This window comes from Pyrgilauda ruficollis, unplaced genomic scaffold (genome assembly GCF_017590135.1).
Source record: "Pyrgilauda ruficollis isolate IOZ18807 unplaced genomic scaffold, ASM1759013v1 scaffold114, whole genome shotgun sequence".
Taxonomy (NCBI): domain Eukaryota; kingdom Metazoa; phylum Chordata; class Aves; order Passeriformes; family Passeridae; genus Pyrgilauda; species Pyrgilauda ruficollis.
This window is the reverse complement of record NW_024509655.1, coordinates 1,230,156-1,247,764: the sequence shown is the minus strand read 5'-3', so window position 1 is coordinate 1,247,764 and position 17,609 is coordinate 1,230,156. Positions and strand designations below refer to the sequence as shown.

The following is a 17,609-nucleotide window of genomic DNA, read 5'->3' as shown; positions in this document are numbered from 1 at the left end:
GGTGCCTCCTCGGGAAACCCCACAGCTCTTCAAGAAGTCTCTCACACTACAGATGGTTGTGGATGGCAGGAAATTCTGTGTGGCATCTAAACAGAGTTTGAGAGACCCCCCCCTCCTTCTGCCTCAGCAATTCTGCTGCTGTGGTGTCCCCACTGCCTGCTGCCGATGTGATTTGTCACAGATTCCAGCATTCTGTGGGTAGAGTACTCTTAAAGACATGCAGTTGTTGGCTATCAGCCTGCGCTGGTGGCTTCCTTGGGCTTGCTGCTTGTGTTTGGTGGTGTGGAGGAGCCAGACACTTCAAATGACACCTCCAATATGCCTGAAATATCCTTGTGCCTGATTCCCTGTGAGGTAGGCAGGATACCTGTACAGACCTGTGCAGTGCTGCTGCTCTTCCTCTGCAAGCTTTGTGCCACACTTTGCTGCCAGTGCAAACATAACAGATGATCTGTCACTTTCTCAGTGTGTTTTTTTTTAGAACCACCTTCTGCTATTTTCATCAACCTGAGAGTTATCTCAGTTTCTTAAATATTATGAGGAATCTCCAATTTGTACGCAAATACTGGGGAAACTCAGCAAATGACTGTGAAAAACATAAATGTAAGAGAAACATTCTATTATTTGATCCTCATCTGCTGGTTTTAGTTAAATTGAAGGAAAAAGGATTTGGAACGGAAACACCTCATTCCAGAACTGAGGTCAGACTAACAGGTCTGTAGTTCCCTGGGTCTTCCATCATGCCCTTGGAAATTCAGTGTCATCAAATGGAAGGTCACTGCTCCCACCCCTGTGGGCTCAGGAGTCTGAGCAGACCAACTTCTATCAGTGGCACTAAAGACTGAGCAAACTAAAAAAGCATTCCATGCCTTTGCTTTATCTTAGTGTTAGTCAGGTGACAGTCTTCAGCAAGTTCCAGTGTTTTCTTTCCAGCTCCCTTTGCTATTGACACACTTAAGAAAGCCTTAAGTGACTCAACACTGGCCAGTTTCAGCCCTAATGGGCCTTTGGCCTTTCCTCTCCTCTCCCTGCATGCACCAACCACAGCTCTGAAATCTTGCTGCAAAGCCCCACCTTGCTTCCAAAGATCCTCTTGAGCACCACAAGGAGTTCCCTGCTCAGCCAAGCTGGTTCTTTGCCACTTAATGTTAGGGAAAATTGAAATCTCCCACAGGAGCAAGAGCTATTGATGCAGTAATCTCTCATCATTACCCACAGAGTAACTCATCAGTGCTTACATCCCAACCAGGTGATCCCAGACATCCCCTACACCATTTCCTTTGTTTTCCACTGCCCTTGTCTTCACCCAGAGGTTTTCATGAAGTATAGCAGGCTAAAAGCACAAGATAACATATTTATTATCAGAAATATAAGCTGTGCAATTTGGAAATCACTTTAATCCCACTGGAAATGGGACAAGGGCTGCTAAGTCACTGAACGTCATCTGTGCTTTTTAGAATGAGGAAAGTGAACTAGAAAAACAACCTTCCAATTGTAAAAATTTTAAAAAGGCACAATTCCACTTCAATATCTAGTTTTGTATGTGATCAAATCTTTAATGCAACATTATTAAATTAATTTTATGTAAAATAAATATAAAAAACCAATTGCTAATAATAATGATGAAAGAGGAAATGCCAACTGTAAATGCTTCTCTTTTAATTTCTACTAATTATACATAATTTCTGATAGTGTTGTGCTAAGAAGCCTTAGCTGTGGAGTCAGGATCCTATTACACAGCTACCAGCTGGCATGTTCTACAGAAAGAACAAGAAAAGAATAAGGTGGTGTCTTTTGTGCCTGTGTGTCTGTACATAAAGACATGAGTCAACAGATGGGCACTGACAGCTGGAGAAGAATCCCCAAAACCTGTCAGACCATGCTGATGTAGGATGTGCAAGGATGTTAGCACACAAATTGTGTGGGTTGTAGCCACCTTTATTTTGTGGGTGCTGCAGTAGAGGACATCTGCAAGAGGGATTTGAAGTTGTTGGATGATTTGGCTTTGTGAATGTAAATTCCCCCTGCTCACAGCACGGGTGCAGGAGGTTCCCCAAGTGGATGTTGCTGATCCTAGGCTTTCTGATAAGACGGTGTAAAGTACAAATTGTGGTTGTGATTTCCACACACTGCTGTACTCCTAGCAGATCTTCCACCGGGTCTGTAACATCAGAGGGTGGCATTTTACAGATCCCATTTAGATAAGGGCTTCTATCTAAAGAGCAGATCAGGTAGTAACTATGACAACCTCGCAGCTACAGCTGCACTTCCAGGGCAGGGATTCTCGCCTGCAGCTTTCAATAATGCACAAATGGAATGTTAGGTGTTAATTCAGGTCCTTTTTCTGTAAGGTGCTGATTTTGACCAGTTGTATCTAATGCCAAATGCAGTGAAAATCATCCTGGAAGTTTGAAAATATGCCTTTTGCTTTTGTATATACCTCCTGTTTTCTAGTGGTTCTGATACACACTGGAGTCCGTAGGCACTGGCACAGTACAAAATAGCAGCAACTTGGTCTTACAGCAATTTCATATGATTTTTAATTCATCAATAATATAATTAATAATTTCATATTTTTTAAAAAAAATATATTAAATTGTGTTGCTTTCTTTTTTCCATTCATTTTCCTCCCCCATCTGAGAAATGGAGTTTTTTATTGCTTAAAGGGATGAAAGACAAACAAGAGCTCCTTTCTCTGAGAGTATTTGCTGAAAACAGTAATCCTTTTTTACTTTGTATATGACCCACCCTGTTAAATGTCATGGGACTTTAGATGACTGCTGCAGAATTCCACAAAATACTTTTTAAAAAAAAAATTGTAATACAAAAGCTCAGAATCAGTGCCCAATAAATTCTACAGGATTTTAGACTATCTGTAATGGACTATGGCATTTTGGCTCTGTTGAATCCTATTGAATTTTTTTATTAGGGTATCAATCTTCACACATATACATGTATGATTTTATCTTCAAAGCCAACCAGTCGAACAAAGCTAAGTGGAAGGCTGAAGGCAAATTTTGCATGTTGCCTTAAAGGAGTGACAGAGTTGTGCCAGGTCACAAAGAAGAAATTGCAGCTGGATGCTGGGATTCATACACCAAGGGGGCTGGGTTGTGGTAGTCAGGGAAACAGCAGGCACAAATGCTGCTGAGGAACAAAAACCAAGCCCAGGTCTGCTCTGTGAATTTTCTGTCAGCACCCTCCACGGGCCCCAGCATGTTGTTATGGTGGTGTTTACAGAAAATGCAACAGTCTTTCTAATTATTTGCTCTCGTGTTTTTCTTGCTCAGATCCACAGGAAAGGAGTTTGCCCTGAAGATCATAGACAAGGCCAAGTGCTGTGGGAAGGTAGTGTACAACCATTGCATGTGTACAGAGCAGCACTAGCAGGTGCTCATTAGTCATAAATGGTGGGTGTGTTTGGGTTTTCTGACTATATTCAGAGTATCTCTTTAACAAGATGATAATGTATCCAAGAACCAAATAATAAAAGCAGTGAGTGTTAGTCTACTACATAATAGACAAAAAACAAACTAATTGTTGCCTATTTTATTGGGCTGATAAAAAGAATGCTAATATGCACCCAAAATTTATTGGACTATTTTGATGTGTAAAATATGAGAGAGGAAATTTGCAGCTATATGTTTATTTATGCAATTCCCATCCCACTCTGCCTCTTCTTTTTCTCTCTGTATGGCTCAACATGCTCCTTTTATAAGCAGAACATGGATTTGAAAAAAATTTTCGCAACCTTTTCTTTCTGTTTATGTAGTGTCACCTTCCTGTTTTAACAAAGATGTCTTCTGTTCTGAAAACTTTCTTTTAATTCAAACTTTAAACAGAAAAATCCAAAATTTTCTCTTCAGGAGGACAGTATCTCGTATAATTCGAGCAAATATCTTAGAGTGTCAGACCTCTTCTTTCCCTTCATACTTCTTGAGTATAGATATTTTTACAAAGGAAGAAAAACTGCCTTCCGTCTTTGTGTGGTAAGGAGCTGTGTGATGCTGTGATGACTTCCTATTAGGAGAGGTCCTTAAACAGAAACATTTTATCTGTGCAGATTTTAAACCATGTTTTAGATGCTAGGAGATGAGGGTTTCATTTTACCTCATATTCTCCAGGTTTATTTAGAAAATTTAGAAAGGAATCCTAAAAATGTGCAGCCACAAGAAAAAGTGCTAGGATTGCCTTTCTGAGATTAATATGTTGCAATTTCTTTAGCTGAGGAAAGGGTGACCCACTGCGTTCCACTGCAAACAAAATTTTTGGATGATGTGTACAGCTTGCAACTTTAGATGGTTTTTATTACTTGTCTGAGTCAGCTGCTTAGGTATCATAAATTGGAATGGTCTGGAGATAGATAACCTATTTTACACAGTAGAGTTTATAGGAATTTTGTATTTATCATTCTCCTTGCTTTAAAACATCTATAAAAAGAGAACTCAACCCTGTGGATGCATCGTTGCCCAAAGGACCTATATCTGTATAGCTAGAGACTGTTGGAAGATGTTTGTACCTCTTAGGGCATTGGCAGAATCATCCTGGAAGAATTCCAACAAAGGAAATAATTAAATTTTGCTACAGCTTATTCCTTCCTCACTCAGTTCCACAGCCCTGCCTTAAAAATACCCATCCAACCCAAATTTGGATGATTTAAGTGTTGCTGACTGTTCCTTGATCTTGGATGTTCAGAAATTTGAATCCAATTGACTGTTTTCCACAAGTGGCTTAAATGTTCATTACACAATAATGTCTTTGTAAATTAATCATATTAATGTAGACTGAAACATATATTGCACTATCCAGGAGAACACCATAACAGGTTTTGGAATTATTATTTTTTTACATGGCAAAACATAGTAAACAGTGGGGTGGTTGAAAATAACTAGCTACATATTAGTCGGCATTTTTTGAGGACAGATTTTTATACAGTAACTCAACAACATTCTGGAGCCTTTAAAGAAATATTGTTTATTTTATATAAAATATAAAATATAAAAATATATTGTTTATTTTAAGTATTAATTATGCCTGAGCAGTTCAGCCAAGAAAGCACAGATAAAGCCATTGTGCCTTAGTTGTAATTAATGGGTGTAATAAATTTAATACGTTCCCTGTTCTTTAGGTTGAGAAAGCTGTAATAACATTTTCGTTTTTGCTTGGACTCTTAGTTTTGAATTTCCAGGCTTCCATCCCTGAGGCTTAATATGCTATGGCTGTTCACGTCTGTCTGGTGATGAGATTCAGCATTGTGTTTAACAGAATTGCTTCCTGTTTGTCTGTTTTGTTTTCTCTCCAGAGCACTTTGCTTGGAGCAGGCATATGTTTGTTCTGAGTGACAATTGCTGCTCTTTCAATGTGAATTTCAAAGGTGTGGTGTCTAACCCCTGTGTGCCGTACTGCTCTCCCACCAAACGAGATGCACCCAGGCATGTGGTTTCTGAGCTATGCAGCCACAGAAAACTTTGCCAAAAGCACAATGCATCCGTAAATAACTCCAGAAAAAGAAGGTGCAGTGGTGTAAGATATCCAGGCACTGCCTAAGCACAGTGGATCACATCTCCTCCTGATGCTCTGCTCACAAATGCCTGAAGTGCATGCTCCTTATCAGTGCATTCAACATGGATAAGTTCCCAGTCCAGTGACATTATTTGTTCCCTGCCAGGGTGGAAGGATACTCCTGTCTCATGCAAGCATTGTTTCTTTTTCTGCAAGCATTCTCTTCTTTTGCAGAGAACCTAAATACAATATCCATATTCCAACATTTATAAAGGAAAACTAAAATCATTATTCACATGGAAGGGACACGTACTTTTTTTTTGCTCTCCAGTGTTAAAATGTTCTAGAAAACAAGGCATTTGAAACTAATTTGTTCTCAAAAGCCATTATTTCCTCAGAAGCACAGGGAAGAGGAAATTGAACTCAGTCTGTGTGCTGTTAAACTGTTGGAGTCACAACAATTTAACTGAGCTACTACACGTTCTGCACATTGCAAATCTGAGCAGACATATAAAATGAACCAAAATCCATAACCAAAGCACTTAGAATATTTTTTTCTTGAATATACTCCATGACTTTTTAAAAGAATTAAGTCCTTGGATGCAAATCCTAGGTAATCTGTCCTTGAGTAACCTCCAAAAAATGAGAGGTGAAGGCTGGAGAGGATCAAGAAACTTGTTAACTGTTGATGAGGGGTGACAGGTTCCAATGATCCAGCTGGGGGGCAGAAAGGTTCTGAACTTAATTTCACCTTATAATACGCACATAAGAACATAACCTGCACTTCCTGAATTACTGTCATGTTCTGGGGTCTTTTTAGGAGACACCCCATTTGTTATCTGTGTGAAATATTTTTAAATTAAATGTGGTCAGTGATGAAATACAAGTTAAGGTCCAGCAACTGAAAGTGACTGTCTGCTATATAAATTAATCAACAAAAAGGGTGCTCACTGATTGGCTGATCAAAGGAAAAGTGAATTGACAAATTCATGTTTCAGATAAACTCCCATCCTCTTCTGAACAGGAACACCTGATTGAAAATGAAGTGTCTATTCTGCGCCGAGTGAAGCACCCAAACATCATCATGCTCATAGAGGAGATGGACACCCCCACAGAGCTCTACCTGGTGATGGAGCTGGTCAAGGTAAGGCTCAGGGGGCCTTTATTTGTCTTCTTTGAATGTGTTAGTGTGAAATCTGAGCAGTACCTAAGAACTCTAAGATCTTGGGAGACATAAGCAAATAAGGTTTCAGTGGCAACCTGCATTTTTAAATTATAAAAATACACCGGTTACACAATTATATGAATGGGATTTCTCTCTCTTCAGTTGTAATTTGACTATTAACCACATTTGAGGTAATTTTGAAATGTGCACAGTCTAGAGAGAAGTGGATAGTGGGTTTTATATCATGCCTACAATATGCAGGGGTGATAGTGATATGGATTTACTAACAGATTTTACTATTCTCATTATGTAATAAATTAATTTAAAGAAATGAACTCTCTGTAATGAATTTATCTTAATAGATAAGACAAATAGATTAAACTCATGCAATTTTCATCCTGGAAAACCAAAACTCAGAAATCTCACCCATTTTGCTTATATCAAACAGTTCACGAGAGAGCAGATGCTGCTTTCATATGTGTACAGAGAAAACACAAATATTCTTTTTGCTGTCACCTTGTGAGACAAACACACGAGTAGCATCAGGTTCTAGTCATGCATTCTCTTGTCTGAGTTCTGTACATGCAGAGCAGCACTACACATCAGCTTGATTGGCATGTCAGATGCAAATAACATACAGCAAAAGCAGTATGCAGTAGGAGCACTGCTCATTTTTTGAGGAACACTTTCTATTTCTGACTGAGGCACTTTTGCATTCAGGAGTCCCATCTAGAATGGTTGCCAGACTGGGAAACCTCTAAAGGAAGTGTGTAGTTGTTGAATACATAATTTCTGAAGCCCACTCATCTTTCCTCCTTTCCAGAAGTTATTTTTATACCCTATAGGCTTTTTAGGGTTTCAAGACAGTATTTTTTTAATGTTTTAATTCACCACCATCTTGGCCTGTATTTCCTGAATTGCTGCTTCTCTTTGGTGTGCATTGAAGTGCTTGGAATGCCACCCACCGCTCAGACAAATCACTCTTCAGATGTATCCAGGGAAACCATCATGGAGACACCCACATGAAATTTGTTGTAATGACTGAAAATGCCCCATCAGTAACTCACTCACACATTGCTGTGTATTCCCAGAGGAATAGGGCATCCATAAACAGAACTTGGCACATTCAGAAATCACATGGAGGTTCTGCACTTTGATATATCTCAATCAGTGGATTCATTTATGTTGGAATGTATTTATCTTTTTTTTTTCCTCTTCAGCTATATTTATTTGGTATTTCTTGCAATATCTGCAGAAATTTGAATTTGCTGAATATTTTTTTAGATTTTTTTTTATTATTATTATTGGGCTAATTTATTTTAGGTTTTACTCAAAATCAAGGCTGTTTTTCAACATGTTGAAGGTATTCTACTGATAAGATGAAGAAAAGGGATGCTGTGTGCCTGTACCTGTAGGTAATATAAATGAGTGATGAAAGGTAGGAAGGTAAATAGAAAAAAAATCTGTGATTTACCGAAGCTCAGACACCAGACGCCTGGATTACAGTTAAGAATTTAGTGTAGATGACCAAAGTCCCAGTCTAGTATCTTGGTAACAAGAACATTTTTCTGCAAAACTTTTTTTTTTTTCTGTTAAACAGGAATTTGAGCATGTGTTTTGAGAAGGAAGATTTTACATGTTTAGGGTTTGGGGTTTTTTAACCAAATACCATCTTAATTATTTTTTAAACAATGATCTTTTTCCTTTCCATTACATAGGGAGGAGACCTCTTTGATGCCATCACTTCATCTACAAAATACACAGAGAGAGATGGGAGTGCCATGGTCTACAATTTAGCCAGTGCTCTCAAATACCTGCATGGTCTCAACATTGTGCACAGAGACATCAAACCAGAAAATCTTCTGGTACGTCCCACATATTTTCCAGTATTTTCTCTTACTTTGTTCTCATTAATGCAAATGCTTGTGTAGAAATGTCAAGGAGCACAGCAGAGAACAGCAGGCATATTAATTTAGAATAAGTATGTATGAAGTAAGTCTTTTGCCATGAGGTAGCAATCACTGTATTGCAGGAGAGCTGTGCTCAAACCTGTCCTTAGACCTATCTTTATTTACAATTTGATTGGCTGCCTTTTGAATAAGCAGGAGTATTGTCTCACAAAACAATGAATTTTAAAGCTATGCTGATGAATTATTTATCAGTTTGCAAGTGGGAGAAAGGTGGGCTGAGAGCCATTTCTTCAACAATCCTATGGTTACCATCTGAAGCCAGTGGTTTTTTCCTTTCACTGTCATTGTAGGATCATCTTCCTGATGGTTTACCAGAATTATGGCTGGGAATTAACCCTTTGCATGTGTTTATTCTTTTCCTAGGCAACTGGCTACTTTTGTTTTCAGCAGAGACATAAAATACCTGTGTTGACAAGAATTACCATGAAGTCTGCTTTGGGAACTACTTTTTCTCCAGTCCACAGAGGGCACCATTCCCATTCTGTGCACAGAATGGGATCAGTGTGTGCTCTCATCCATCCACAGAGGTTGCACTTGTTCATTACATATTGCATATTAAGTGGCACGCACTACACAAACAGGGCCATAATCTCCCCTTGCTTGAGACATTTCTTAAAAGTCTTTTGTGGTGTTTGTCAGTCCTGTTTAATGAGTTCGCACTGAGAGTAGGAGTCACAGCTTATCCCAGACTAGATTTTGAACTATAACAAGGACAAGGCTACAAGCTGAAAATATTCCTAATTAATAGTCAATTCTTTCCCCAGTAATTCCACTGACAGTGTTTAGCAATTTAAATAAACCCTCAAATAAATTAGATTGTTTAGTAAAAAGAATCATGGGGGAAGGCTTCTCCTGGAAAAGGTAGTCACAGCAACATGGCACTTGAGAGAGAAAATGAAGGTGCAAGTCTCACATACTACTATTAGTGTATTTCCAAACACAGACAGTCCAAAGAAATGTTAAGCTCTCATTAGAGATTGAATCAGTCATAAATAGGCACAAATGCTCTTTCTGCCTAGAAAGCCTAAAGAGATTACTCAACAGATGCAAATCTTGCTCACTGTGATTGACACCAGCAGAATGTTGAGATAGCATCCTGGTATTGAATGTAAATGCAAATAATTCCCATCAACTGCTACCTGTAATTGCACATAGTTAGTTTTTTTGCATAGGGTCATCCAGCCTGTCTGGATGGGAATTACATTCCCTTTGCTAGTCATGCATTTAAAAAATGCAAACCCTAAGAGTAATAGCTGGTATGAAGGTGTTATATAAAGGAGATCAAGTGTTTCCATTACTGATATGAATTACACAGGGGAATGAAGAAAGGTATTGCAGTGCTCAGTTGTTTGAGGAAGGCAAATAAATTCAGCCATTCTGGAGATTATGGGGCGCTCTGTTCTAGAAACTAGAAGCCTTTGAAATCATGTTAATATGAACATTTTACTTTAAGAGTGAAACTGAGATGAATTTATTAGGGGGATGTTTCCTTTGTGTTGGTCTGGTTTGATTTATTCCTGCCATCACTGTTGTATAGCACTTTTCTTTCTATCAAAATTCAGCTTCTTTCATCAATAAAATGACTCAGTGCTAGATTGTTTATGGGCCTTTTGGTAAGGTGCAGTTGGGTCTGCACAGGAACCTAAACTGAATTTGCCCAGAGCACAGGGAAGACATTTGCTGATGAAATTGCCCAATATGCTGACTAGATTTATGCTAAGATAACAAGATGTTAAACAAATCTGATTGTAGCTGCCAGTGCCAGTTTAAACTCTAGGTCCCAGTCAAATGAAAGTAGAGGATTATATTTTACTGAATATATTTAAAACTTCTCAACATTCAAGGACTAAGTTTTCTTTTCCACCTCTAGCTGCTCGAGGCTGTGTCATGGTCTGACCTACATAGCTGGCAGACAGCTCCATTGAACATTTGCTTCACCTGCAATCAATGGGAATATAATTTTTTCTCTTCTTGCCTTACAGGGCTGTGGAAATTACCTCTTTTTCCCATCTTCTTGGTATGGTGATGAGATTTCCCAAAGTAATTAGAGGATATAAAAAGGCAGATGTTCTGCTCCTCATTCTGTGTTAATCTCTCTGATTCTAGGTGTGTGAATATTCAGATGGAACCAAGTCTTTGAAGCTTGGAGACTTTGGACTGGCGACGGTGGTCGAAGGCCCTTTGTACACTGTCTGTGGGACACCCACCTATGTGGCTCCAGAAATCATTGCAGAGACAGGGTGAGTGTTGTGATAAGGCACGAAATGATGACACAGACACTGCTGCTCTCGAGGGGAACAAAAAGAAGAACCTTTATTTTCTGACTCCAACATTTATAGTTTTCCAAAGGTGACAGTGGATTGGAGGGTGACAGTGCCACCTCTCCAATGCCACTGGACAGACCAAGGGTCCATCAATTCTCTCCACCTCCATGAAAGAATGCAAAACATAGGTTATTTACAGAACTGTGTGTGAGAAAGTTTGTTGAAAGTATGTAAACATCAGAAGGCTTAACAAAGTCTTACAAAAGTAAAGTCTTACAAAATCAGGGCGACAGGTGAGCATGACTGCCTACAACACAGGCCTGGTAACCACTCTTTTTTGGCAGGTTGTAAGATCTAAATGCTCCAACAGGCTGGCCCTCCATTACTTTGTAACCAAACCCCAAAAGGGCACCACTCCCAGTTCCTCCAAGAGGCCAGTATCCTTGCTCTGCCTGCTCCCAAAATTTGCCTTTGCCTCCTCTCCCACCTTCCAAGGACCAGCTCTGGTGCAGTGGAGTCCATTGGTTTGTGCTCCCTGCCTCACCTCAGCATCCAGAGCTCCTCACTACCACCCAGGGCAGCTGCTAGGAGAAGAACAGACAGGCAAAACACAGTGCTTGCATTAGAAATGGAATAATTTATACTGGAAGAGGCTGCACAGGTCACCTAGTCTAAACCTGTTCGCAGGAAAGTTCTAATGAGATTATATTGATTCAAGTGACCCTTTTGGGTGATACATCCTGTTTGATAACAATTGAACAACCCCATTATTCTGTATTTAACAGGTCATTGCATAAATACAGAAAAAAAATTTTGCAAAATGGTAAATTTTCACCAATGGCAGATTTTCACAAGTCCTCTCTCCTTTTAGACCTACGAGACCTCCATTCCATGCTCTGGCTGACTCTTGCCATAGCTGTGACCACTCTGAATTTCCTGATGGATGGAGGTTTTGTTTGTGTTGTTTCACTCCTTGTTCAGGGCATTTGTTGCATTGAGAAACATTTCACAGCTGCAGTCAGCTCCAGTGTCAGAGGGCACCTCGTCTGCGTGCTTGAGGTTTTGACAAACTGAATCTACTGAATAGGAGCAAAGGCCTCTTTTTGACCTCTGGTGTTTTAATTTCTGTGCTTTAAAAGAAAAGTGCAGCTCTTCTTGCCCGTGTTACTCACTGGAGAGGCTGGAGAATTGGTGTGTCTTGTTGCTTAGCAACACATGATAACCTTTGAGAGAGTTACTTCACTGTGGGGTCTGAGAAGGCACATCCTTGTCTTTAACCATTAGTGGCTCTGGATTGGGAAAAACCTGGATACTGACTTGGATTTCAGTACATTCAGAAGATCCTGGAGACCCTTGAGGTAGAGGAAAAAAAATCATAGAATCATGGTTTCCTAAAGATTGTAAAGGTGTGAAGAAAAATATGCTGAGGTACAAAATACATCACCTCATCAGCAGCAAGTAACTCAGCACAGACTCTCATATAATCCTGTCAGCATCATTTGATTGTCAGCATGATTTGATACCATTTGATTGGAATGACTCCTTTTTTGTTGTTGTTGTTAATTCAGCACAAGTAATACAGACTTGTTTTCTCAGGTATGGCTTAAAGGTGGATATTTGGGCTGCAGGTGTGATCACTTACATCCTGTTATGTGGATTTCCACCTTTTCGCAGGTGAGTGTCAAAGGCAAAACCAGCAAAAGCAATCAAGTCCTTTCAGAGCAAGTCTGACCCTTCTCCCTGAAGGAGGCGTCCTTGGGAGAGGAAAAAAGGTGGATCAGATTGATGTGTTTTCCTCACGGATTCGTTCATTTCTTTGAGTGGTTTTCACTTGTCCCTCATTTTAGGGTTTGGGATCAATTTTTAAAATATATTTTCCTACGGGGGCGGGTGTTTTAGTGCTGCGTGGGGGGTGTGAGGGCAGAGCCGTTTTTCCTTTTGTCCCCACGCGGATCGAGCTCCGCCGTCCACGGACACGCGCTGCCCTCTGCCGTTGGCGCCGGGACCTGGCAGCGGTCAACCGGGAGAGGGGGAAAATGTGCTTATCCCGAATTTTCAACCTTGTTCGTCCTTTTGGGAAGTGCCAAACGAGCCGTGGGGCCTGCAAAAACCATTTTTGGTACTCAGAGCCACACTATTTCTGAGTTCTACAGTAATTAAATGGCGCTTCTTTTGTTGGTGGTTTGGTTTGGGGTTTTTTTGGTTTGGTTTTTTTTTTTTTTAAATTTTTTTTATTTTTTGTTTTTTTGGGTTTTTTTTTTTTTGCCAGAGAATGAGAAGGAATTGGCACATTTTAATAGGGAATTGTGCTCTTAACAAATAAATTACTAATGCAGGGCCTGGGTTTTTTCATTTTTTCAGCAAAATACTTAATAAAATAGGTTTTAACTGAAACACCTCACTGAACAAAAATATCTTGCAAATTATACAATTATTTTTGATGAGGAAAATATTAGTTCAGGTATTTGGGTTTTTCATGTTGTTATATCACATTTAAAGCTGAAAATGTGTTTTGAAAGATACATTGTTCAAGAAACTGTATTCTTTGATTAGAGTTTTGAGGGAGGGCACAGAGAATGTCCATATCATGTTAGTAGAACCAGGTCATAAGTGAGAATAATAAATGTGTGTTAACTATGCAGCCCCTCTTCCAGTGGAAAAGTTACCTCAATGTATTGGCTCAGAAAAGCTATCACTGTATAAACTTGTAAATTATGCACTTCTAGTAGTTATTAACATAATTTCTGTTCCATCCCCAAATTAAGTTAAAATTCCCATGACAAATTGGCTTTTTCTCTCATAATTTTTTTTTTTCTTACTGCTGTTTTACAGTGAAAACAACCTTCAGGAAGACCTCTTTGATCAGATACTTGTGGGGAAGCTGGAATTTCCCTCTCCCTACTGGGATAACATCACCGATTCAGCAAAGGTACTGATATTTTTTCCCACCTGAAACATTTGTGCCAAGCCCCTGTGCAGCCTGTGCTCAGTTGCGAAGGCCTGGAAGATGCAGAGCAGCCCAGTGCCCCAGCTGCTGTGTCTTTTCAGTTGGTTCAGCTGAACAGTCCCTGATGAAAACTCAGGTGTTTCAGGCTGCCACGGCTCTGGCTCAGCAAGGGTAGCAAAATGCCAGCTGCATTCAGGGAATGTCACACGGTGCCCAGTTCACTTCATGATGCACTTTACAGCAGGTTCAGTGCTTCAGCTGTCACATAAATGTGTCCCTGAATTTTTCCCTCTTGTCACTCTTTAAAAAAGAAAAATTATTGCTCTGTGGATTGCTTGCAGTAGGCATTTCTTCCTATTTTTACTTGAGGCATTTGTTAGAACTTTTCAAGAGGTGCAGCCATGGCTAATTGCCACTGCCAGCAGTTCTTCTGTGATCATTGCAGTTTTGGTTAAATTAATTGTGTCTCTAGGACAAAGATTCAAGTTGTAAGCCTCACTTCTCAGGTTAACTCACTAAAGTGCTCTGAATAATATCTGAGGACTCGCTAACAAGTGGAGGTGGTTTTTTATCTGGCCAATGAGAAGCTGAATTTTTTTCTGCATTTTTTTTTCTGCATTTCCCAATGGGTGTTTATCCATTTACCAACATTTCCCAAGTCCCAGTCATCTCACACATTTCCAGACATGCATTCTGAATAAACAAGTTCCTCAATCTTGGTATTCAAGGTGATGTCTCACTTCAAACTTCCACAGACTAAAGAACTTGGCTGGTTGGGAAAGCTTTCAGGTAGGTGTGTTGTTATCATCTGCTTGAAGAAACCATTTTCCAAAACCGAAGCAATGGACAGTGCCCTTGAAATAATCTTTAAATAATCTTGATAAGAATATGAAGACTGATAATTTGGAGGCTATAAAAGGTTTTTTGAGGGAGGGACTTGGTTCAATGTTTGTTTTTTATTCTTCTGCAGCCACACAGAAGAGAACATTTTCAAATAATTTCATCAGTTTCTTGACTTTCAGGTGCAGATTCCTGTCTCTCATTTGTGTTTTCTTTTAATGTAATGTTACTGAGTGCATGTGCCCTGCCCAAAGAGGATCTCATCTCTCCCATGTTTGTTTTTGTTCTGGTCATGTGCATGAATATATAGAGAACAAAGTGGAATATTAGAGCTGATTTTTTTAACATTTCTTTTTTCATTTTTTTTCAATAGACTCAGTGAAACATGAGTACAGTGAAGAAGCTTGATCTCAAACAGACTCTTAATCCTAAAGGGCAAATTTAAGTTCCACTTAAGTCACACTGGTATCACTGCTTCTGGTATCTGCTGGGGTTGTTTTTTTTCCATCTAGGTATCAAGAAGATTGCACTTGGTGCAACATTATTTTCAGTTTTAATATCCTCTCCCACTCCCTTCAAACTCCTCTTTTTTTCTTTTTCTGTGAAGGAGTTAATCAGCCTGATGCTACATGTGAATGCTGAAGCCCGCTACACAGCAGCACAGATCCTAAGCCATCCCTGGGTATCAGTGAGTAAATCACATTTCACCTGTCTCTAATTTGACATTAAACCTATACATCTAACCATTAACCTGTAGTTTCAGAAGCAGCAGTACAATTAGCAACTATAACACCTAATTTACCACAGACACTAAACTGATGCCTGCCAGGTCCTTCATCTTCTCAGGCAGCAGCAAAGGGGAACACCAAAGTGCATTGCTTATTGATTTGAAATCAATTAATTACTAATAAGTACTAGGTTTACATGGTGACAGTCAAGCCTTATTTTCAGACATGTTCTAAAAGAGGGACTGAATATGATCTGTGGAGTTCCCTGACACAAGAGAATAGAACTATTACCAAGTGTATCAAAGGATAACAGCTCCTCTCAAGCATATTTATAATACTTGATAACACCTCCAGACTTAGGACATGATGGGCCATTTAAAGTGGTGATTTGAAAGAAATCCAAGAAAAAAATATGCTTTTCATTTTTAAGATTATTTCAAGCATGTTATTTTTAACTTGCTTGAATCCAACCTGCAACTTAGGACAAATCAAGGCACTGGAAGTGTCACATGTAATTTTAAGAAACAGACGTTCTTTCATAAAACTGAGTGATTGCTCAGGTCCTTTCCTCTGGAATTGTCTCTCATGTAGCAGAGTGTGTTCACTTTTGGACTGCTTGTCTGAATATTTACTATTCATTAAAAAGCAGAAAGTACCTGATGATAAAAAATTTTTTGTTTTTTTCCTAACTTGAATATTCTGTTCTTTCTTATGCAGGATGATGCTTCCCAGGAGAATAATATGCAAGCTGAAGTAACAGGTAAACTGAAGCAGCACTTTAATAACACCATACCCAAGCAAAATAACACATCTGCTGGGGTTTCTGTCATCATGGTAAGAGAAATGAACATTTTTATACATTGATAGTATACTCTGCATATTTTCCTGACAGTGCTCTATGAGCACGTGTGGTGCAAGAATAGCAAACCCAAAACTAGAAGAGTCTCTTAATTCTAGTCTTTAGTGATGAATGATGTGGATTGTCTCATCATTGCTTGAGAGAAACCAAGTCTATCACAGTGTGCTGCCCAAGAGATAAAAATGAGCTTTCAAATAGAAACATGTGAACACTAAGAAGGTGTATGTTAAAATGAAGTTTATTAACAATTTGAAATCTTCATTATAAAAACTGAGAGTTTTTTTATCATACTGCCCACCTAGTTAACTAGGGTCTACCTCTGTGCCTGACCAAGTATTGCTTCATCTTGAGCACAGTGTTGTTCAACTATCTGTGCCAGGAAACCAGGCTCCCTTCCAGAAACTTCCTTTCTTCTTGATCTTACCGGGGCCTGTCCCTGTCTGATGCACAGATGGACACTGCACACAAAATGTATCTTCAGTAACACAAAGAAATTAAAACCATCCATGGCAATGTAACAGGGACTTCCAGCCTCACCCTCCCATTAGTATTAATTACTTTCAAAGACCAGACCACTTATGTTAACAAGAAGAATTGCTTTAATCATCTGAGAACCAGTAAATTTAAATAAAATGTTTCTGCCTATATCTCTGTCTTTGCAAATACATTTATGTGAGTTAAAAAGGCAAACTATTTAAATGTAGGAAAAGTGATAACATAAAAATAAGGCAGGAAATGGATTTCAGGTTCATGCTCTTGTCTACATTTCATTTGACAGTTTGACTTGACAGTTTGAGAGGGACTTCAGAGCTTCATTCTTTATACTGTTGAGACTTATGGATAAGCCTGAAGCTGAAAACTGGTATAAAATGCACTATATGTAATAAGAGCAATTTTAATTCTAACTCTCAGCCCCTCTCCAACTTGCATGCCACTTAAGCCTGTCTCAGATCTCTGACACAGCATAGCTTTGGCTTCCTACTGGTGTGATTTTTTTCTGTTAGCTACTGACACTCCTTCAGCCAGGAAAGTTCACCTCATTTTACCTTTTCCTGCTTTATTGCCTTCTAACAGGAATGGAAGGGTGTAAATGCATAATTATTAATTGCTGAATGCAGCTCCCAGTTAATGCTGAAAAGTAAAATCTTGTTCAAAACACTGTGATCTAATGAAGGTTAAGCCCCCAATTTGTTATTCTTGCCCTGGTTTACCTTGAGCATTGAAATTTAGTTCCCTTTGTGTTCAGAAGTTCTTCACTTGCTCCAGCACTCATTGCTTACCAACATTCAGCTTCAGACAAGCACACTTTGTAACTCTCGTGTATTGCAGTGCAT

The 17,609-nt window shown here is 39.2% G+C and overlaps 1 protein-coding gene across 1 annotated transcript in view; it reads left to right on the top strand.

Annotated features, from left to right (window-relative positions):
* The window catches only part of DCLK2 (doublecortin like kinase 2), an 81,614-nt gene that overhangs the window by 60,466 nt on the left and 3,539 nt on the right, over positions 1-17,609 (top strand). The window contains exons 9-17 of the mRNA XM_041479892.1: positions 3,291-3,348; positions 6,527-6,646; positions 8,386-8,532; positions 10,744-10,877; positions 12,498-12,575; positions 13,734-13,830; positions 15,296-15,376; positions 16,134-16,250; positions 17,054-17,137. Of these exons, the coding sequence (XP_041335826.1) occupies positions 3,291-3,348; positions 6,527-6,646; positions 8,386-8,532; positions 10,744-10,877; positions 12,498-12,575; positions 13,734-13,830; positions 15,296-15,376; positions 16,134-16,250; positions 17,054-17,071 (850 nt within the window). The 3' untranslated portion in view covers positions 17,072-17,137. The remainder of the gene's footprint in view (positions 1-3,290; positions 3,349-6,526; positions 6,647-8,385; positions 8,533-10,743; positions 10,878-12,497; positions 12,576-13,733; positions 13,831-15,295; positions 15,377-16,133; positions 16,251-17,053; positions 17,138-17,609) is intronic.